Source organism: Cavenderia fasciculata, assembly GCF_000203815.1.
Source record: "Cavenderia fasciculata unplaced genomic scaffold Scf_EUAJFUG02HR96I-5, whole genome shotgun sequence".
NCBI classification, from domain to species: domain Eukaryota; phylum Evosea; class Eumycetozoa; order Acytosteliales; family Cavenderiaceae; genus Cavenderia; species Cavenderia fasciculata.
The window spans coordinates 1418416-1441971 of NW_004457624.1; the positions used below are offsets into that span (position 1 = coordinate 1418416).

General features: G+C 34.5%; 9 protein-coding genes across 9 annotated transcripts; 4 read left to right on the forward strand and 5 right to left on the reverse strand.

Moving 5' to 3' along the window:
* Positions 1-2226: 2226 nt before the first annotated feature.
* Positions 2227-3514, forward strand: DFA_11560 (uncharacterized protein; the record flags this gene model as incomplete). The annotated part of the gene is made up of 4 exons (XM_004350456.1): positions 2227-2585; positions 2662-2786; positions 2875-3207; positions 3276-3514. 4 exons carry the CDS (start codon positions 2227-2229, stop codon positions 3512-3514), a joined length of 1056 nt encoding a protein of 351 aa, XP_004350507.1.
* A 275-nt stretch (positions 3515-3789) lies between these two features.
* On the reverse strand, positions 3790-5874 carry epnA (epsin; the record flags this gene model as incomplete). Its single annotated transcript, XM_004350457.1, has 3 exons — positions 3790-4412; positions 4481-5735; positions 5815-5874. 3 exons carry the CDS (start codon positions 5872-5874, stop codon positions 3790-3792), a joined length of 1938 nt encoding a protein of 645 aa, XP_004350508.1.
* A 179-nt stretch (positions 5875-6053) lies between these two features.
* Positions 6054-6306, reverse strand: DFA_11562 (uncharacterized protein; the record flags this gene model as incomplete). Its single annotated transcript, XM_004350458.1, has 2 exons — positions 6054-6174; positions 6263-6306. 2 exons carry the CDS (start codon positions 6304-6306, stop codon positions 6054-6056), a joined length of 165 nt encoding a protein of 54 aa, XP_004350509.1.
* Positions 6307-6913: 607 nt separating this feature from the next.
* Positions 6914-12698, forward strand: DFA_11563 (RapGAP/RanGAP domain-containing protein; the record flags this gene model as incomplete). Its single annotated transcript, XM_004350459.1, has 8 exons — positions 6914-7041; positions 7209-7688; positions 9421-9662; positions 9772-10251; positions 10350-10691; positions 10789-11171; positions 11250-11394; positions 11464-12698. 8 exons carry the CDS (start codon positions 6914-6916, stop codon positions 12696-12698), a joined length of 3435 nt encoding a protein of 1144 aa, XP_004350510.1.
* A 166-nt stretch (positions 12699-12864) lies between these two features.
* On the reverse strand, positions 12865-14079 carry DFA_11564 (uncharacterized protein; the record flags this gene model as incomplete). The annotated part of the gene is made up of 3 exons (XM_004350460.1): positions 12865-13030; positions 13123-13693; positions 13980-14079. 3 exons carry the CDS (start codon positions 14077-14079, stop codon positions 12865-12867), a joined length of 837 nt encoding a protein of 278 aa, XP_004350511.1.
* A 636-nt stretch (positions 14080-14715) lies between these two features.
* On the forward strand, positions 14716-16085 carry DFA_11565 (C2H2-type zinc finger-containing protein; the record flags this gene model as incomplete). Its single annotated transcript, XM_004350461.1, has 4 exons — positions 14716-14966; positions 15065-15212; positions 15287-15693; positions 15785-16085. 4 exons carry the CDS (start codon positions 14716-14718, stop codon positions 16083-16085), a joined length of 1107 nt encoding a protein of 368 aa, XP_004350512.1.
* A 139-nt stretch (positions 16086-16224) lies between these two features.
* DFA_11566 (uncharacterized protein) lies at positions 16225-20171 on the reverse strand (the record flags this gene model as incomplete). The annotated part of the gene is made up of 8 exons (XM_004350462.1): positions 16225-16325; positions 16398-16444; positions 16534-16661; positions 16746-16820; positions 17194-17896; positions 18327-18345; positions 18537-19708; positions 20050-20171. The coding sequence occupies 8 exons, from the start codon at positions 20169-20171 to the stop codon at positions 16225-16227; spliced, it is 2367 nt and encodes a 788-aa protein (XP_004350513.1).
* A 60-nt stretch (positions 20172-20231) lies between these two features.
* On the forward strand, positions 20232-20674 carry DFA_11567 (uncharacterized protein; the record flags this gene model as incomplete). The annotated part of the gene is made up of 3 exons (XM_004350463.1): positions 20232-20274; positions 20391-20450; positions 20508-20674. 3 exons carry the CDS (start codon positions 20232-20234, stop codon positions 20672-20674), a joined length of 270 nt encoding a protein of 89 aa, XP_004350514.1.
* Positions 20675-21720: 1046 nt separating this feature from the next.
* DFA_11568 (uncharacterized protein) lies at positions 21721-22722 on the reverse strand (the record flags this gene model as incomplete). Its single annotated transcript, XM_004350464.1, has 1 exon — positions 21721-22722. One exon carries the CDS (start codon positions 22720-22722, stop codon positions 21721-21723), a length of 1002 nt encoding a protein of 333 aa, XP_004350515.1.
* Positions 22723-23556: the final 834 nt, after the last annotated feature.

The window sequence follows — 23556 nt, forward strand, 5'->3', positions numbered from 1 at the left end:
ACAGTAAAATATTTTTAACCTAAAAGTAAATTAAATATATAAAAATAAATTATATAAATATGGTATTATATCAATAAATAGGAATGAGGTAGGGTAATATATATATAAATATATAAATATATAATCAAGTAAGTAAATTTAAATTATAGGAAAAATTAATTAATTTAGTAAATGATTAATTTATGATTGGTTGCTTATAAATTTAATTATTATAAATATATGGTGATGAATGGAATAAATAGAAGGATGATGAGGGAAATGGGGTGTGGGAAGGATAAGCTGTCATGACATAACGTTGTTAACCTTGCTTGCATTTCCACATCAACATCTGAGTGAAAAGTGTAGTTTGCAATCTGGAAAACTAGTCAAGCACTAAATCTCTTGGCAAATGATGACGATTCCTTGCAGCTACAACTGAACATAAATGGTTTGAGTGTTAGATATTTACCAATGTGTGTGGGTGTTCGTGTTTACCAAATATGTCAATTCAATTCGATTGAATGACCTACTCTGCAGTCTGTCTATGTTGCACAATCAGATTTAAAAGTTGCAAGAGGGTTGTCAAATTTGGTTGTTTCTCTTTATCTTGTTGCGCTTATATTACTGTCTTGTCCATCATCTCCAGTGAATATAAATGAACGATTATTATGTTAATGCCTCTAACAATACAAATGTGTTGTGATGTATTTGATGGGGCATTAATTAAAAAATGCGTTGAACGTAATATGGTGATGATGATGTTGTTGATGTTGATGCTGGTAACACCACTGTATCTTGTTTTATGATTGGTAATCAAACTTTCCTGATCACGGTGGGTAATGGTAATGGTGGTGGTAGTGGTGGTTAGTTATATGTATTAAAGATGAATCGTATTGCTTGCTTGCATAAATTAATTAATTAATATTTAATCCTTGCTTACTCTTTTTTGTTTTGTTTTTGTTTTGTTTGTTTTCTTTACTGTTTTGTTATTTATCTATCTATCTATCTATTTGTACGTATGTTGTATTGTCTCTTCGCACGTCGCAACACTTTGGCTACTTCAATCACCAACAACTGCTGATGATTCAAAAGGGGTTTGACTACTTGATGACTGACTGGACTGTCTGACTGTCTGGCTGTCTGCTAACTACTACTTGGAATAATGATAATAATGATAATAATAATAATAATGTCAATTAGTTATGGTAGTTGTGAGTTGGAAGTACAAGTATTTGAGATGGACATTATAAACAAAAAAGTTTAGCATGTGGACTGGCAGACTTGACTGACTTGACTTGACTGGAGTGTAATAGTAGTAGTGTAGTCGAGGGAGTGGACCGACCGAAACTGCTAACAACAATATGATATCAGCTATATTGTAATATTATATTGTTGTTTCTTGATAACACCACACGCACAACAACAAAAAAAAGGTAAAGAGAGAGGAAGAGAGAGAGAGAGATGGAGGGAGCAATTGTATATGTTGTTAACACAAACACAGAAACAGATTCAATTTAATAAATATTCTTTGTTTTTTTTGGGATTAACAGATGGAAATGAAACAAATAGATGAGACGACAGATAAACAAACAAAAAAGAAACAGAATAAATGTGTGTGTGTAGGTGGTCGTAGTGGTAGAGGATGCTTTTATGATAATACTCTATCTACAATTGTCAACTAAACTCTTCACTTCACTTCACTCATCCTTTCCTTCTTTATCATTCAATCGTCGTTGTTGTTGATGTCGTTCAAAGGGAATGAATAATACACTAGACTATAGTATTCAATGCTGTCTGCCTTCCTTCTTGCTTTGTTTTTTTATGTGTGTCTGCTGTTGCTGTCATATGACCTACCCTTACGCTATAATGAATGAATATCTACCTTTCTAAAAGTCACAAAAGATACTATACTATACTATACTCTTCCTACTATTAGACTAATAGTACGGTTGTTGACCACGATTGACTTGAGTTCTGAAGAATTCTTATAATACCGCTGCGAAGGGTTATAAATATATTTAATTTGGAATTAATAACAATGAGACAAAAAAAAATTGAATTTCGATGGGTTTTTGCTGCTTTTGTGCAAGGTTTCAAAGAGTTGACAAAAACGGGTACAAAGCTTTAAATTGCTTAATTAATATTATCATTCATCTCTTACTCGAGTTTTTGAAAGGGTCGTATTCGATAAAAGAGTAAAGTACGAAAGAGATAAATAGTCAACTATTTATTCAATCAATCAAAGATATGGCAACAATACAAGGAGCATTAGATCTAGTAAAGAAAGCAGTGTCACTTGATAATAGTGGCAAACAACAAGAAGCCATTTCAGTATATGCATTGGCAATAGAACATCTTCGTCAGATATTCGATCGTGGAGGAGTTGATGCCCAAACACGTGAACTCTTGTCCCAGAAAATACAAGAGTACACTAAACGTGTAGACTATCTCAAGAGTTCATTAAACTTGCATGCTCCGACAATGACCTCTTCTCCTCTATCTGCTACTTCTCCTACTTCATCATCATCAGTTGACTCTTTTCCTTCACTTCCACCATTACAATCTTCATCGTCATTTTCATCACCTCCTTCTCGTATGTCAAAAGAGTATGGTAATATATATATATAACAATCATCATTCAAATACTTTTATTAATTAACCTTTCATTTCAAACAAATTTAGTCAATTAATTCAAAATGCATTGAATCATGCCAATATGGGAGTTAAATGTGAATCAGAGAATAGAATAGCAGATGCAGTTGATAATTACCAAAAATCATCTGAATATTTACATGAAGCATCATTACGTATGTATTGTTGGAATCAAAACAAAGAACCATATTCTTTTCTTTTTACTCTTAACACCTTTTTGTTTGTTTGTTTATATATTTATAGTTGAACAATCGATTGAAAATAGATTACAATTTTTACAAAAGAAACAAGAATATCAATCAAGAGCAGAGCAATTAAAGAGTTCTCCATTCTATATATCTCAAACATCCTCCTCCTCCTCCAATACATTTTCATCGGATGTTCCATTCCCACAAGTTGACGATATCGATATGTCAGCATACAACAATATAGAATTATCATCCAATGCCTCAGAGTTTATTGATATGGCGATCAACTATACATCAGAGGCCATCAAAGAAGACGATATTCACAATTTTGGAAAAGCTATCCAACTTTATCTATTATCAATTCAATATTTTCAGGCTGCTCTTCAGTGTATGTAAAAATTGATTAGATTACATTGGATAATTAAATATTAATATATATATTTTTTTTTTAAACAGACGAAACAAATGATAAAATTAGAACATTGATTGGAGAGAAATTAACAAACAATAGAATAAGATCTGAATTTTTAAAGAATAAGATTAATTATCAAGGACAAGCAAGCGATGTTCAAGCTATTCCATTTGCTCTTAAACCTGGTGGTAAATATAAAGATCCAGTTCGTAAGAAAACTGTAATGGAAAAGTTGGTCAAAACAATTAAAGGTCCAAAAAATATTTCAGATCATTGGTTATAAATTATGCAATTAAATTATTCCTTGATTTACCTTTAAACTAATAATAATAATGTATATTGATCTTTGTAAATATATATATATATATATTTTTAATAATAATAAACTTCAAACTCTCTACCCGAAAGTATAAATAATAATACTAGTTATTATTAAAAAAGGTCGAATTTTTTTATTATGAATAATGATTATGATATATATTATTAATATTAAATAGTTGCAATTATTGTTGGCTGTAGTTATAATTTTTGTTTTGTGTGTGTGCTGTTTGGTATTTTTTAGAATCTTTGTTGTTGACCCATCATCATAGGTTGACCCATACCACCCATCATCATAGGTTGGCCCATACCATTACCCATCATTGGTTGGTTCATTCCACCACCCATCATTGGTTGGTTCATTCCGCCACCCATCATTGGTTGGTTCATACCGCCGCCCATCATTGGTTGGTTCATGCCTCCACCCATCATTGGTTGTCCACCCATTGGTCTTTGTTGGTTCATTCCGCCACCTCCCATCATTGGTTGTTGGTTCATTCCACCGCCACCACCCATCATTGGTTGTCCGCCCATACCGCCACCTCCCATATTCATGGGTTGTGGTCTAGTGATGGTGCTACCTGCGCTAGTGATTGGTCCGTTTGTGGATCTAGCTGGCATTGATCTAGTCTTTGAATTGTTTGCATGATTGTTGATGTTATTGTTGCCAATAGCGCCGCCAGTTGGTTGAGCACCACCCTTTCCAAGATTGGACAAATCAAACAATTCCTTCTTGGCCCATGGATCGTTTGGATTGCTTGGACCATTATTGTTTGGAGCCAATTGATTGTTAAAATCACCAGATGGTTGATCAAATGGATTGAAATCCTTGTTTGAAACTGTATTAAAATCTCCAAATTCATCTATAAAAGAAAAAATAATTAATTAGTTTAAAGTGTTGTTGGAGTGAATATTAATATATTATTTTTACCCTTTGCAAATGGATCTCTATTTCCACCTTGTTGTTGTTGGAAACCACCAAATTGGTTGTTGTTGTTTTGACCTCCATATTGTTGTGATTGTTGGCCGAATTGATTAGTATTTGGGAATGGATCTGGATTTGATTGAATGGAAAGTTGGTTGAATGATTGGTTAAATTGTCCAAATTGATTGTTGTTTTGTTGTTGTTGTTGTTGTTGTTGTTGTGGGAAACCACCTCCTCCGTCAGCAAGTGGATCGAATACAATTTGTTTGGGTTGTGGGGTTGGATCTGAAAAATCGATTAATTGTGGACTGTCTCTATGTTGTTGTTGTTGTTGTTGCTGTTGTTGTTGTTGTTGTCTTGGGGCACTACCTCCACTGCCACTGGCAGCACGTGGACGCGATTTTTGTGGAGTGCTTCCCTCATCGTCAAAGTCAAAGTTGTTATTGTTGCTGCTGCTTGTGTTGTTGTTGTTGTTGCTGGTACTGTTACCTCTACCTCTACTGCCAGCTCCGCCGCTCGATGAAGTCTTCTTTTCAATGTAGGGGTCGTATGAACTACCTCTGCTATAGTCGTCGGCGGGACTGTCGTATCGTCCTCCACCACCTCCACCACCATATGAATCTCTGTCGTATGAATCTCTGTTGTTGCTGCTGCCACCACCGCCGTATGGAGAGTCTCTTCCATAGGACGATGACGTTGTAGTTGAGTTGTTCTCGCGTCCATATGGCGAATCGCGTGATGAAGACGAGGTGATCTCACGTCCGTAAATGTCTCTTCCGTCTCTGCTTCCGCCGCCGCTACCGCCGTACGAGTCACGACCACCACCACCGCTGCCACCGTACGAGTCACGGCCGCTACCACCATACGAGTCACGACCACTACCACCATACGAGTCACGGCCACCACCGCCACCACCATAGTTTTCAGAGTCGTAGCCACCGCCACCACCACCAGATCCGTAGCCACCATAGCCACCACCTCCACTAGAACCATAGCCCATTGGATCTCTGCTGTCATTTCCAATTCCAACATATTTGTTTGCATTGGTCTTGGCCTTGTCACGTTCGTCCTTGATTCTATGATCGTCGTGTAAAAGCTCGATCACTTGCTTGGCACGTTCTCTTACACTCAGACCAACGTCCTTTTCGTCTTCTATGTATTGGAACTCGACCAATGTCTTGATCTCCATAGTATGATGACGACAATCACGAATGACTTGAGCCGATCCATTTCTAACTAAATAATCAATCAACAATAATGACTAGATATATATATATTATGACTGATTAGTGTATGTTCTTTATCCAACTATAAGTATTCATTCATTCATTCATATTTACCTTGTATACATGTCTCCAATATTTTCCTGGATCATTGATACGTTTCCAAATGACACCCATAATAATTGGGAAACATTCACTGGGGGAAGGAGTAAAATTTTGGACAAAAAAAAAATGTTAAAAATCATTTTATATGAATATGACCTGTTGAACAACATCACATCACATGTCCTCATATGAGGCAGAGACGGAGGTGTAATATATATGTCGGTCTCCTTTTATACTAAAACTATTACTTACTAGCTGTATGAAGCTCTTGATATCTCTTGCATTTGAGTACCTGTTGGACCCCATTTATCATTTGATGTGGCATCCTTTACTTTTCTTTCAATCTCTGGAGTATTGAGAACTGCGTCCTTACTGTTATATATATGATTGATTGAGGTTAATACAAATAATTGATTTGAATGTTATTATATATCTCTGTCTGTCTGTCTGTCTATCTTACCCCTTCTTGATATAGGTTTTTACAGCATCTATATTGATTGACATGATGATGATGTTGTACTTTTTATACCAATGATAAATATACTATACTATACTACTATACTACTATTACACTCTAATCTTTTTTTTTGTTTGTTTATGATGGTTATGATCTACTCTTTCCTTTTCCTTTTCTGGTTTGATTAAATAAATATTAAATATGTATGTTTAATCGATCAATCAATCACCAGATATGTATAAATATTACAATGGTAGAGTTGTTGTTGTTGTTGTTTGTTGTTTGTTTGTTTCTTTGTGGTGTCAAAATAATATAAATTTATATATATTGCTGTTTGTGTATTGAATTCACTATCCTCATTGGGGAGCTGGAGAGTTCAAAATTTTTATTTTTCAATTTATTTTCTTTGTTTTGTTTGTTTGGTTGAACGAAACGAGACTGAGATTGTGCAACGCGCCTTCCTACGACCACTCCTCTCCACTGTCGACGACGATTGTGTTATTACTTGTTACTTAATCTATTTTAAATTTATCATCGACTAAGAGAAGATTAGATTAGATTAGATATTAAATAACTTTCTTTCAGTCAGATCATCATTATCATCATCTTTCAACAACACTACATATATACATACATACATAAAATACTAAAGAAATGGATGAAGGTACAAGACTCTATCATATTCGTAAGACTATCTTACAAATGTTGTCCGACCGAGGCTACATGATTACAAATAGCGAGTTGGAACTCACCAAAGAAGATTTTAAGAAAGACTTCACTGCGTACCTATCATAACAAACACATAGAGTAGTAGAACTACTATCTTATTAGATAGAGGGAGATAGATAGATAGATAGTTCTACTACTATAGAGAGAGAGATAGAGAGTTATGTATACATACTAACTCATTCATTTTTTTGTAATTGTTTGTTTGTTTGCGTTTATGTAGACATAACAACTCTAGAGAACACTTAAATTCAAGTTATAATAAAAAGGATGATGCAGCAGATAGAATATTTACATTTTTCCCGGCAGATGTAAAGGTTGGTGTTACACCAATCAGAAAGTTTGTCGATCAGATGAAAGGCCCACACGGCGGTAACCGTGCCATCATCATTGTGCAATCAAACTTGACAGCATTTGCCAAACAAGCATTGTCAGAGTTCTCACAGGCTAAAAAGATCGTTCTCGAGCAATTCAACGAAGCCGAGCTCCTTGTCAACATCACTCATCACCAACTTGTACCAAAGCATATACTCTTAACCAAAGAAGAAAAGAAAGAACTTCTCACCAGATACAAAATGAAAGAAACTCAATTGCCACGTGTTCAAATGAATGATCCCGTTGCAAGATACTTTGGTTTGGCTAGAGGTGATGTAGTAAAGATTATTAGACCTTCTGAAACTGCTGGTAGATATATTACTTATAGGTAATGTACTTTAATAATAATAATAATAGGTTAGGATCATTTTTATTAATGTTTATTTAATTAATTAAATTATAGATTGGTAGTTTAAGAGAAAGAAAAAGAAAAAGAAAAAAAAAGGATCAACAAATTGGGAGGAATATTTAAAAAGAAAGAAAGAAGGAAATCAATAAACTTTCCAAACTAGTTTGTTAACAATCAACAATAGTCAAACACAAAAGATCATCAGACCATATATTCATTAATTTTCAATGGATGGACTGGATTGGATGGATGGATAAAAGTTTGAATCACCGATCGGATTGATGGGATTGATTGGATTGATGGGATTTTAGAATGCACAATACACCGAGATTTTCAAAATCTAATCTTGGTATTAACATCCATCCATCAATCCATCCATCCAATCCATACCACCATCCATATTGATGTTGAGCAATTAGGTTATACTAATTATACATTGTACCATATTCAACCAACTCATTTTTCCATGTTTGGACATTCTTATTTTCAACCGTTGAAATCAAAACAATCAATTTAAAAAAAATAATGTTTCCACAAACACACAACCCATCAAACACATTTAAACTAATTCGCCCGCTCTCACTTATCGATGGAAACACATCCTTGGGGAGAGAGGAAGGAAACAGATCCTATCACGTTGCATCACCCACTTTTTGATCTCACAAGCAAGCACACTCCTCCCACCCACTCACCACTACCACCATTGCCATCATCGCGATAAGAAAATGTGTGGCAGATAACACACATAGGGGATTAAAATTTTTTGGATGGATGATGGAGTTATTATTGTTGCTGTTGATGATGATGATGATGATCGTTGTCAGATGAGAGCAGGGAAAGGAAAGGAGAGGAGAGACGCAAGATGAGTAGGTGGAGTAGGAGGAGAGGAGTGCGACCGATGCAAACAAACTTGTTATGATCACCTGCGCGCATGCATCATCAAAACTTTGATACTAACCAACAACAACAACAACAATAAATCTTCCTTTGCATCCACCGTTACCGTTCACAACAACAAAAATTGACACTCAATAATAGTCAGTTGTTGTTGTTTATTTAATATTTAATATCTTTTTAATTTAATTCAAGCAATAATATAGACACAAGTTGTACAACAACTTTATCCACTCCTTCCGTATTCACACCACCACACCCACCCGTCGACGAATAATAATATTAAAGAGGAGAGGAGAGAGAGATATTCGAGTCAGTCTATAAATTAACGTTCGGGTCTATGTTTAGCAGAACACTGACAACCATCCATCAAACAAACGGGCCGCCCCAACCAATCATTTAATCACCAACGAAAAGAGAGCTTACACAAACAAACAAACAAACTCCCATCCCATCTCGCTCACTCACTTGTTTTATTGTAAACATCGCTATTGGTTCACACCATTCCCTTAAAAAAAACTTTTTATTACAACTTGTCCCCAAATCAATCAACCACGAAACTTTCTCCGCAGTAAGGCATTCGTGTGTATCGTGTAATCAAGAATCATAGTCATAGTCATAGTTATATAGTTATATAGTCTATTGGATCCAGGGACAGAGAGATAAGTTCAAACTCACCATCACACTCACGCGATTGATAGATCAGTTGACTCCCTTTTTGTTTGTTTGTTTGTTTAACTCAGCTGTGTACATGTACGCCATCAACATCAACAACAACAACAACAACAAAGTAAAACGAATCATTATTTGTAAATAGTAATATCAGTAGCACAAGTAGACAGATAATAGAGGACATGATTGATATAATGTTAAACGCAAGTTGTAGTAGTACAAGTAGTTCATTGGAGAACTCACCTCGGTATACGTCTAGGCTTTGGCGTCTCGAAGATGGTAAGAGTTCAGAGTTGGACAAGTCTGATGATTCAATCGGTATCGATGCCGTCATTGAAAATCCAGAGGAATGTGTATTATGGTATTTCACTTATTTCTTGGGAAAGAGTATGTACTCGACTATACTATACTATACTATAATATAGTAGTATTGAACCGATTGATTGATTGATTGGACCATTTATTGACTCTACTTTATTTATTTAATTTTGTTTAGAACATTCCAATTTTTTAGGAACAGCTGAAACTATTGACAAAGTGTCTGGAGTTGGAACTGGAGTATTAGAAGTGTTTGGAGCATCTGTATTAAAGGAACATACTGAAAATGGTGATTATTCCTACAAGATTATTGTATTTACAACTACTGGTATCGAAAGACAAATGTTCCATGCAAGACCCAAACATACATTATCTCCATCGGAATTGATAAAAAAGACAGCACCTCATCTCATCATTAAAAAGGTAAAAGAGATTGAAACACCTGGACTACTTCAAGACTTTAAACAATTGGAATCCACTCAAACCGAACTATCATACAAATTTGGTATACTCTTGGCAAAACCCGGTCAGAATCACGAAGATCAATTCTATGACAATTGTATAGGTAGTGAAAGATATCACGAATTTTTAAAGAATCTTGGTGATACTATACCATTAAATGGTTTTAAAGGTTTTCGTGGTGGTTTAGATGTTATTAGTATGTATATATAATACATACATATAAATATATACATATAATATACCTATATATGTATATTGACACACGATTATTTATTTATTTATTTATTTATTTAGATGATACAACAGGAAAAGAATCAATTTTTACAACATGGAATGATTATCAAATTATGTTTCACGTATCAACCATGTTACCATATATGCAAGTTTATAGTTCACAACATCAACAACAACAAAGACATCTCGAACCAACACCATTAAATGGTAATAGTTCACAACAACAACAACAAAGACATCTCGAACCAACACCATTAAATGGTAATAGTACTATGGTACAATGTCAATTGGATAGAAAAAGACATCTTGGAAATGATATTGTTATGATTATATTTTATGATGCTGAAACTGATGACGATGTCATTTCTTGGGATCCATCATCTGTAAATTCAAAATTTAATCGTATGTCGCACGCACACAATCCCAAGATAATAATATATACATAGAGTAGCTACTTTACAGTCAGTACTAATTAATTTGATTTGATTTGATTTGTTAGATATTTTTGCAATGGTAAAACCACAAGGAGATGATGGATATAAAGTAGAATTTATAATTAAAAATACAATTGCAACGTTTGGACCAAAAGTACCAAACCCTAGTTATTTCCAAAAAGGTGATTCTTTTAAAAACTTTTTATTGGCCAAACTAATCAACGGACAAAGAGCGGCCCTACAATCATCTTCATTTTCAAAAATCATTCAAAGAACCTTCCAAGGTCAACTACAAAACATCTATGACAAATACAATCAATCCTCTATCATCCCAAGAAGAAGATCGGCATCTGGTAACAATATTATGATTGGCAAGGAATTAAAAGAAAAAGAATACGTTAAAAATCCTCTAAGTTCAACTCTTAAAAATATGTTATCAAGACCTGCTGTATGTTCAAATAATACCAATATTATATGTATATATATATATATATTAACATATATATTTATTTATTTATTTATTTAGATATTTGAAACAGAAATATTACTTCGAAATTATAATGATAGTATTAATTGTTTGGATGTTGTTGAATCTGAAGATTCAATTTGTATATTAGTATTTGCAACAAATGAGGCCATATTTATTTTTAAAACAAATAGTAATTCACAAGGTATGACTATAGAATATATACATCAAAGCAAATGAATGAATGAATCTAATACATATGTATTATTTTTAGAACCTCCAACTTATCAAAAAGTAATGTCAATCAAGGATGTATCAAAATTAACATTTATAAAACAATTAAATGTTTTGATTGCATTGACACCAAAGGGTATCCATGTGTATGATATGATTGGTGTTATGACATATTATCGTCACCGTGTCGATCAGCGTCTCCCGGATCGTAGCTCGGATGAGCCGTCAGCAAAGAGATTGAGCGATACCAAGGGATGTACAGAGTATGCATACACCAAAAACGACGATGACAGTGGAATCACATTACTGTATGTGGCCGTACGCAAGACCATCTACCAGTTTGAATGGTGTCGTAACCAATTTGTCAAAAACAAAGAGTTGGTGATGAGTATACCGAGTGATCAAATCATCAAAACTATGTGTAGTGTCGGCCCGGGTATGGTGTGTGTCGGAGTGTCATCTCAATTTTTATTGGTCGATATGTTTACAGGCATGGTTAAAGACCTCTATCGAAAGGTGGATTCTGAGCCTGTCATGGCACTCTGCACGTCTGCTCAAGAGGTGTTGCTGTGTTTCAACAACATTGGGTTCTTTGTCAACGAGCGTGGTACGCGAACCCGTACCTATGACTTGAAATGGGGTAGTATTCCATCAAGTCTATTGCTACTACCCAATTATATTGTTGCTATATCAGGTGCTTTAATTGAAATTAGAACACTGATCAATGGTAATATAATTCAATCAATTCCAACTTCCTCTCTAAACACCTCCTCCTCTTCAAATGTAAATATGATTATTAACAACAACGCACCAATTACTCTACTCAATGGAAGTGGTGGATTTGAAAAAGATAATGTTGTCAACTTGGGTAATAGTAATGGTAGTACACCAAATAGCAGTCCATCACCTATACTACAATGGATGGCATCTAAAGAAGGTAGTATTACTAGTACCAGTACCAGTACTAGTATGACTACCATGTCAGCGTCAATGCCAATTATCCCAACCATTACTCTCCTCCCTCCTCCTTTTGCGTCGCCATCAACCCTTCCAACCTTTTCTTCACACAACTCGTTTAATACGTTTAACGGGATGGCATACTCGGACAGTAGTGGAAATATTTATGTAGCATCGTCATCCAAGGGATCATGTATTATTAGATTAAAAGCATCACAATCTTCTTCCCTTATCCTCTCACCTCCTTCATCTCCTTCTGTTCAATATCTAAAAGATACCAAGGGAATTCTCAGTATATCAACAATTGATAGATTATAAATTAAACAAATAACAAACAAACAAATAACAATAAATAATCCCACAATATGAATATTCTCTACTCCTACTACTATAATTATAATTCTATTATCTTTGTATCTAATTATTATTATTATTTTATTATTCTATTTCTATTATTCTATTAATATTAATATTATTAAATTAATTATTCATCAGGATTATTTCCTTGACCACCTTGAATTGGTGGAGTTGTTGGTGGTGAGTTGGTATCTGGTAAAGTACTACTATTAAATTTAGAAAATACATAAAAAGTTAATATACAAATAATTGCCACGATAATATAAAATGTTTTTTGATTTTCTTGTTTAAATCTAAATAAAGAAATAATATTAAGTTAAATATTAATATCTATATTCTTTGTCTTTGTCTTTATCTTTCTCTCTTTGTCTTTTGATTTAGTTACCTCATTAAACTTTGTAATGGTAATATTTTTTTGTTATATTTATCCTCTTCTTCATCTTGGAGATTATTTTCACCCATGTTTATGATGGCTTCTGTTGATTGTTGTTGTTGCTGTTGTTGAGGTTTACGTATAGCCAATCCGTATGGATTGTTGTTAAGATGTGATAATGGAGGTGTTTCCTCTAATAATGAATTATTGATAGATGTTGTTGAGGAGGTTGGAGATGTATAGTAATCATTGTGACCATTGATTCCATTGGTCAATGACTGTTTTGCGTTAATATTATGTGGTGATGATCCATCACTACTTCCAGTTGGTGACAATATTGATGATGCCAATGCAGGTCCATTTGTATATTTCCCGCCACCTCCACCACCACCTGATATATTTAATATAGAGTCTGCCCATGATGACAACATAAATGCCTTTCTAATGCTTTGTGATAATGGATCAACTTTATCTGATGGTGGTAATATTGGTTTCTTACAACTTGGACAAGAGTATCCTGCCAAAGCTGTTGTTTGTGGTAATGTACTTGCATAAACATCTATACATTCTGGATGAAATAAATCTAAATAATATCAAATATCAAGATAGATATTAGCATCATCCTTGTTGCTCTTTGTTGTTCTTTGTTGTTGTTCTTTAGATTTAAGATTTACCATAACATAATAAACGTATTGAATTGTCACTTGTTACTTCTCCTTTACAAATTCCACATACGCTCTCTTCAAATTCACTGTCTGTTAACCAATTTACATATGATCCTATATGACACTTTTTTGTGAATGTAGATGATGTAATTAGAATGAGAGAATACAATCACTAATCATATCGTGGTGATATGTGATTGATACATACGACAGGATGATCAGGTACTACACAAGTCTCACAAATAAACTTCTTGTGTTGATAACAAAAATCCTCTGATCTCTTTTTACATTTACAGATACCCATATCTCTCTTTTCTCTCTCTCTCTTCTATTTGTTTGTATTATTAATATCTTTGACACATTGAAGAGGTGGTGAGCATTCATTTCATTTCATTCTGAGGGTGTGGACTTCAACAAAAATTTTAATTTTACATCATGACTCACTCCAACAACCTTATTCAGTAGTAGTATACTCATCACAGATTTATTAATATAACATGACACAATGGGGTAAAGTTAACTTAAGTCATGACAAGTGATTTGACTCATGAGTGAAAAGAAAGTCGCAGGGGTAGGCAAGTAATATAAAAAGAAATTAACTAGTTATCATATAGAGAGAAAGCGAATGAGCGATTGGCATATTCGGGTGACCATAGATAGAGTTTGGATATGCTTATAATCAAGATTGTTATATTAAATGTTTGCGCGTGCGGGTTGGAGAAGCCATTCTTCTGTTCTTCCTCCTCAGACCAAAAACAAAAAAAAGAATTAAAATCGATTATTTTTGACAAACACACGAACGAAACAATCCTTTTTTTTATTACCTTTTTCCTCTTTAATTTTGTTTTGTCTTTTTAAAAACAAACATAGATAATTGTATTACCAAAAACCCTATAAATTTATATATATCAACAGCATTAATCACATCATATCATATATCATGGATACCCAACAACAACAAGAACAAGGTGAACAATTCACATGTATCTCTTGCAGAGTATTATTCGATACAGTCGAAGATCAAAGAGTACATTACAAGTCTGAATTACATAGATTCAACTTAAAGAGAAAGGTATTGGATTTACCACCAGTAACCTATGAAACCTTCCTTGCAAAGGTTGAAGCTGCCAAAAAGGAAGAAGAAAAGGCTGCCACTGCCGAACCAACCAAGTTTGAATGTAGATTCTGCAAGTATGTAGCAATAACACAGGAAGGTTGTACAACCCTCTCTCTCTATCAAGTTTATTAATCACACATTCAATCTATCTTTTATTATTACACTTTTAAAGTAAATCATTCTCATCAGAGGGACCATACAAACAACATATTGATTCAAAGAAACACAAGGATATTGTAGCATCAGGTGCCACTGAAAAGAAGGTTAGAGTAAAGAAACCAATGACCGATGAAGAAAAGGAAAAGATTGCCAATGAAACTGTATGTCTAAAGGACCTATCAAACAAACTATAAATATATTAACAAATGTGATTACCCTATCTATACTTTTATAGCAAGAAGAATATGAAGCCAAGATTGCAGAAAAGATCAAGAATACACCAAAACTCCCAATTGAGCATTGTTTATTCTGTACAAAGGTTTGCAAGAGTCTTGATAACAATGTAAAGCATATGGCAAAGGTACATAGTTTCTTTATTCCAGATATCGAATACTTGGTCGATCTCGAAGGTTTAATTAGATTCTGCAGTGATAAGATCAATGTTGGTAATATCTGTTTATATTGCAACGGTAGAGGACGTAAAATACATACTTTGGAAGCCGTTCAACAACACATGGTCGACCTCAGTCATTGCAAGATGAATTATGAAACCGAAGAAGACAGTGAAGAATATTTGGAATATTATGATTTCTCTAAATCTTATGCTGATCCTTCCAATCCCGATGAAGAAATTAATCAAGAGTATGTTAATAATAATATTAATATTAATAATATTATATTTGTTTTATTTATTCCTTTTATATTAATCATTTATTTATTTATTTACTTTTAGTAACATTAAGAATAAGATTATTGTTTCTGATCATGAATTGGTATTACCAGACGGAACCACTATTGGACATCGTGACTATGCTAAATACTACAAACAAAGATACACTACACCAGACAAGAGACAAGAAGCCATCCACAGCGTCATTCGTAGATACAAGGCTCTTGGATGGACCGACGAACCAAAGAATAATTTCTCTGAAATGTACAAGCAGGATATGAACCGTAAGAGAATTTTGGATTTGAAGATTGGTATCAAAAAGAACAACCAAAGACATTTTACCTTACAACTTCTCATCCAATAAACTTATTATTATTACTTTCATTCATAAATATTAAATAATCATAATAATACTATATCTCAATAATTAACCAGATGAAATAGAGGGATAGCGCGTTATAATAATAATAGATACAGGTTATTAATTTTATATCTATCCACATTTAAAAATGGATGGAAGGATGAGAGAAAAATGGAACGGAATGATTTTGATTCGAGAAGAGGAAGGATGAATAAGAAGAGGATAAGATAAATAAGAGTATATCTATATCTATCAACAAACCAATGTTGTCAGTGTAGCAAGTGGGAGTATATGGTCGTGATTTCTTTTAATTACATGTATGTTGTTGGGTTGAGTAGAGTTGAGTTGGTCCAACATTGGTTCTTTAAGTATATATAGTTGTGATTATTGTTTCGTTTTCTCGTTGTATTGCTTCATTGTCCAAGCTTTGATATTGACAGCATGAATCTGCTTCATTAAATCACCCATAGTTTCATTTACCATACGATGTCTTTGTAAGAGTGCAACACCATCAAATACATCTGATCCAATGATGATATCAAACTTTGCTCCACATCCACCTGAAACATCTTCTACTTTCTAATTATCATCAGAGGGATAGACAAAGTTATAAGTTAGTATAATGTTATTAGACTTTTGTGTAAAACGATCAAGATAACCTACAATAGTAGCATCGGCATAAGTAGCACGAAGTTTATCTTCAATTTGTTGAGTTGTTACAACCATAATTCTATTTATCTATTATCTATATATATGTACACGAATGTATGATTTATGATGGTTCTCTACAATATTGTTATCCACAATTGATCATTAGATCTGATCCAATATTGAAAAAAAAAAAAGTTAATTAATTAATTTAAAGATTAAATTGGTAATTGGAACGCAGTGGAATCTTTCGAATCGATTGGGAACAGTACGTATTACGTATGTATATTTACAGGTTTATTATTTTCTATTTTTTTAAAGTATTGATAAATTTAATCATATCGGGACGATCGAAATCATTTATCAATAGATTTTCATAGTCTCTAGGTTGCAGTGAGCATATGTGTGTTTTGATGTAATCAGAGTCTAGTCTAGTTTCGATGAGTTGTTTTAGTAAATCTACACGACCGTTGATGACGAGTTGGAGTACTGCGTTTTCAATGGTCCATCCTTCGAGTCTATGCTCCAAACAATAATAAAAAACAGATGGATGTATGTTCTTTGTCCAGACTGATGGCCTGTAACATGTACTATTACTACTACTGTCTTGGGCATTCTGGAATTGAGATTCAATATGTTTAACCAATTCCAATCTTCCATATTGTGATGCAACATTTAGAATGATACGAACATTTTCATTGTTGAGTGTTGGTACTACCAAATCAAATAGCTCAATTGATCCCTTTCGACCAATCTTTTCAATACCACTTGAAGGTGCAATATCGATACGAGAGATTGCACTTTCTATGACATATCGAACCATACCAGGTTCATCGCAAAGGTGTAGGTTGATTCTAGTGTTTTGGTATAGTTGTAATAATCGGTCTATCAAATCAGTATTGTGAGATGTCATGGCTGCTCGAAGTAGTTTTTGGAATATCTGTACTTGGTCTTGGTCAGTGGTACTCTCGGTCGGCTTGACCACCCCAATACCATACAATATTTTAAGTAGGTTTAGTTGATCCTTGTGCGAGTATCTATGAGCTGCCATAATATGTTCAACGTGCGTAGTCACTGAAAATGGATGTGCAAAGTATGCCGACGAGATGATATACTCTATTGTACGACCAACAGGTTTGACATCGATAGGACTATGTGGTGTCCCTCTAAGATGAGGATTAACCATCGACGATACAGACGCCAACCATCCAAGTCTCTGCAACCACTTTTTGATTTCATCTTCCAACAAGACACCCAAGCTATTCCTCGGATTCGAGACCGTTCGGTCGATAAATAGATTTAAAGGCGATCGATTCAACGATCTGACGACAATGTGATTAAACTCGTTTCGAGCGGGTAGACCAAACACCTGAAGTGCAAGGTCGAGGTCTTCTTGCTCACCAAACTCCGCCAACATTGGGAAGAATATTTGGTCGACCAAACTGGTCGGATGTGACGCTGTCAAACTCTGGAGGATGCAGACGACACGTTTGGTGTGTCCCACATTCCTCAACTCTTCTTTAGCAGTCGCCATCATTCTTCTTTTCATATGTCCAAGCATTTGTGGTGCCAAAGACTGATGGAAATAATTTATACATAAAATATCCAACTCCATCTGTAGAATATTGAGCATTGTCGTTCCAATCAACTCGCTATTTGTATTGTGTGTGAGATGGTTGGAGAGGTTACTCTCACTTCCACCACCACTACCAAAGTATGATATTGATATGTAATTCTTGTCTGATAAAAGGATACTTCGATAACTAACCTCTAGGTCACGAGGTTCCGGTCGACTGAATATTATACTTTCCATGTTGACATATTTATTGTGCGCATCTGTTGAATCGAATGTTATAAATGGTGACTTTGATTTGGACAGTAGGTTTACCGTCGATTGGTATACCAAGTCTAGATAATATTTTGGGTGTTCTCGACCAACCCACGCTGGAGGACGGTCTATTAATAAATCCCTTATAAACGCCAATCGATGTCCTTGTTTGAGCCGACTTAGCTCTTCCAAAAAGTAGAACCATCCTTCGACCGACGTAGGTTTCTTTGCAAACAATACCTCTCCAAATCGTATCCTATAAGCCAACTCCTTGTTTGAAAGATCGTTTTGTTGTGATTGACGTAGTCCTCTGTTGATGGTTGTGTCAGTGTTGAGACTGATCGATGGGAATCGAGCAGCAACCCAAATTTTGACTGCATGTGATCCAGATTTTAGAATACCTTTAATCAATTGTGATTGTGCATTTTTAATGTCAGAGATGGTGGTGAGATTCTCTTGATCAAACATCTGTACATTGTTATTGTAGAGGTGGTCGAGGACATGGATATGAGATTTAGAGACTGCACCAGCAAAGCAATTGGCCGTTGACAGTTTAACGGGATTGGTTTGTGCAAGTAGCAATGATATGATGTCAATGTTGCCTTGCGAGCAGGCATATTTTAGTAGCTTGTCACTGGTATAAAGGTCTTGATACCGAGTGTAGAGCAATTTAAATGTTTCAAAGTCACCAATCAATTTGGTGGCTCTAACAATATCCCGTTGGGCAACCACCAAGTGTCTATTTGTTTTCAATTTGTCTTTGAGTAGTGCATAGTATTTGTTGTCCAGTATATCTCGTAAATAGATCCAGTCACTATACAAATGTTTGTTTAATCCATGTCTAATATTCAATAAATGATTCCTTAGTTGATCTTGTTGTTCAAATGCATCATTATTATTATAACCACTACTACTACTATGTTGTTGTTGTTGTTGTTGTTGTTGTTGCTCTGACAGCAGAGAATGATTCCTTTTCTCTAGAATGTTATTAAAGTTAAAGTTTCTATTGCTCCAACTAAAGATCGATCTGATTAAATAGGTGTTTGTCAGAACTGCTTTAATAACTTTAAATTTATGTTGTTCTATTACTAAACTACTACTACTACTACTATTATGATTATTAATCATTGGTATTTGATTATTATTGTCTCTTTTCAAAAAAAAAGATATAGTGCTCATATTCTTTCAAATGCCTGATTAGATGGTTACTAAAAAATTTCGACTTTCCATTTTTGGAATAAAAATAGAATGGATGTCATGCAGAGTTTTAATTATTTATTTGGTTTGTGTAAAATTTCTTTGGTAAAAGATTATTTTCCTAGAGTTGTTGGCATTTTATAGATATATTTTTTTGTTTGGAAAGGAAAGAAGGATGGGAAATGATATCAAAACTCTCTTTGTTAAATACCCTCATTTAAACAAAAAAATAACTATGGTTGTTCTTAAATTTGGTGGTATTGCAGTTTGATATTTCAGATGCTAGATAAAGACAAAACTTCAGCAACCAGAGGATCTTGAAAATTAATCTTTTCTGGGTCATCAGAGATGTTGGTGTCTGACATTTCATCATCATCATTTTTTATATATCCTGTCCTCTCACACCAGAAGAACATTTCTTTATTTTGTTCGTAGAACTTTTTACATTAAATTTATTTGTTGATCAAGTTATAAACATGTCACAAGAAGAATTGATCAAGTTATTAAAAGATAAACACGGTTTCGATAATAACAACCACATATTCAATACATTCTGAAAAATGACATTCTTCCCTCCTACATCACAACCCATAACAATTTAGAACTTTTCAATAATGGTTTTGGTTTTAGTTTAGGTGTCATTCATACTTTAAAAAGTGCATATCCCGATCAAAATAAACAAATACAACAACAACGTAAGTCAAAGTACCGCATTTTATTTATGTTTACTAATCATCTTCTATTTATATTAGAAAATTATTTAAAAGTTACTAATTATGAAGAAATACAATTACTTGAGGCCTATAGAAGATCAAAATACCAGAGAAATGATTCAGGCCCTCCTCCTATGAACTTTGCCCCACCTCAGTCTGTCTATTTAAATGTTTGTGTTAAAAAAACTATATATATTTCTGATTAACTAATATTTGTTTCCAATTCAAGCGACCAATTTACCACAACTTCTCTAGAGGTTTTTCAAACAATTTCAATACTTTGCCCGAGGAGGGAACCACTATCCTTGGGCTATCAGCCTTATCAATTCATTAACCCTCCCCCAATCAGTGCCTCATATTACCACTCATTCAACACGCAAACAACCATCCAACCAATTTCGCCAATACAATTATTTTTTCAACACAATGGAAAACTAACCCCACCACCAACCCAATCCTTTACACTCATCCCACCCATTCCCTCAAATGTTCCTAGAAGATATTTTGACACACTGCCAAGAGGGTGCAAAAGTGAGAACCATTGGTTTAAAAGTCTGCAAGAGATGTACACAAGGTGCTCAGAATGCAAAGTACAGGAATCCCCTGGGTTTTACCACTCAACCTTCAAAACGGATCATCACAGACAACAAACTAACAGCTTCTAAAGCAACCGATTATTATTATGACAGAATGTTGACACATGATTTATCACCAGGGGTTGTTATTTTTGTTGCAAGTGCTTTCTCAAAAAATAAGGCAAAAAGAATATTGTTCGATGACCTTTCTCCCTTCTCCAACCACATGGTCTTTTTTGTTGGATCCATCTACGCAAGAAAGAGCGATTCTTCTATCCAACATCATTTCGTTTTGGTTCCTCCTCCTAGATCTTCTCACCTCAATCACTTCCAAAAATACTTTGAACCTGTACCTCCCAATTTTCCACTTTTTTATTTCAAAAACAATATCCTCTATACATTGTCCTACCCAAAGCATTAGGTAAATGTTGCACTTGTGCAAGATGTTGATATTTACAATGGCAAATGGGACGAGGTAACATGGGGTTTGCCTTCAAAGGCTAACAATTATCAAAAATAGGTCATCAATAAAACAATTTTATTACTAGGAATGAGGTTGGGTTTAAAAATGACGACCGACCATGAGTACTACTATAACTTATTATTTTTTGTGATAGTTTACTGTTGGGCAGCTGTGAAAGTTATTGAAATAAATAAAGATTATTATTATAGGGTTATTAGAGTGAAGAGGTGACACTTAGGGCAATGCAGAATTGACCGAGCCAGTAGGTGATCATTCCGAGGTCACCACTACCCAATAGTCGACGGATGGTGGACACTTGGTTGTTCTTGAGCCCGTTGATGGCACGAATGAGGATCATAATGTCAGAGAGGAAAAAGAGGACGGCTCCAAATGCACCACATAGTGCGTAGAGTGTGGATGGTTTGAACATTGATGATCCAAATAGACCAGATTCGACAACTGTAGATGCAGTGGCAGTGGCAGTGGCGGCAGCAGCAGCAGCGACTGGATGTGCATGATCCAACAAACTCCAAGCTTCAAACGTCTCGAGAACATTGGAGAGAGCCTTGACAGAGGCAGTGTAGCACATTGTGACAATGACAGCGATGTAAAAGAACAGTGCTACAATGACAGCCTTGGGAGTGTTGGCGATAAAGAGTGGGGTGATCTTGGTGACAAAGACATAGACGAAAAAGATATTGACCGTCACCAAAAAGACGACAATGAGTGGTGTAAAAAAGTTGGAGAGGCTTTCAGTCTCGGCGGTAAAGGCCAAGATAAACGAGAGATGGGCTGTGAGGAAAAAGAGAATACCGTGAACAAAATAGCGGTCAAAGATGAGACAGAGGTCACCAATGGCCGATAAAAAGAGACCGACCGACACGTAGATGGCATAGGACGACGGGTTGTGTGGCACGATGAAATGGTACATGGAGTTTACAAAATCGCCAATATCCGCCCTGCCATGGTTGACCGAGCACCACAGCAACACGACATATCCCAGAATGAGAACGGGGAATGGTTTGATGAGATGGAATTTAAGGTTTTGTTTTCTTCGTGCAGCCAAGTATCCAACCGCCGTCAATGTAAACAGCGTGTACATGAGTTTCCACCATAGATCTTTGTGACTATTCAACTCTTCGTTTGTATGTTCATGATATTGTTGAATCATTTCAACTTTTAATATTTCTGGTTCTTCTTGTGATAGTATATTCATTTTTTTTTTAAAATTTATATTTCCAAAAAAGGATTGATATTTTTCTATTGTTTTAAATTAACTTATTATTATTATTATTACTTATTGCTGTTTGTTTGTTTGTTTGTATGTTTTGTTTTTTTTTCTACAAATAAATAAATAAATTAATTAATTAAAATTGAATTGAATTGCAAAAAAAGGCAGAGGAAGGGAATGAATGAGGTTGGATTGTAATTATTATATTTTGTGATTGTTGGAAGGTTGTTTTGTTTTTGAGAAAACTGGTTGGGGATTCTATAGTGATGATTATCGTAATTAATTATTCTGTCCAACCAATCCAATCTGACAATAATACAAAGATAACGACGCAATCTATCTATCTATCTATCTCTATCTATTATTATTATTATTAACTAACAAACTATAGTCGGTTAGGGGTTAAATAAACAAAACTATACCTGTCTCTGTTTTACAATCTATCTTGAATCTTGACTTAATTAAATATTAAATAAATAAATAAAAATGGTTATAATTATTACTATTACTACTATAGATTGTTGTTGTATGTTGTTAAATTTATTGTTAACTATTGTTGTTGTTGTTGTTGTTGTTGTTGTTGTTGTTGTTGTTGTTGTTGTGTTTTACTCTACTGCGGTAATGTGGTTGTGTTTTTTTATTCTATTCCAATCGCAAACCCATACTCTCCTCTCTTCTTGTTTTTGTCGTGTTATTGAACACGGGTGTAAGGTGTGAAAAAGAAGGGGGGGGTGGGTGGGGTGTACTGTTTAAAACAGTGGTTTAAATAACCTTATTATTAATCTTACCTTTGTTATTATTATTTGTATTTCTTTGGAC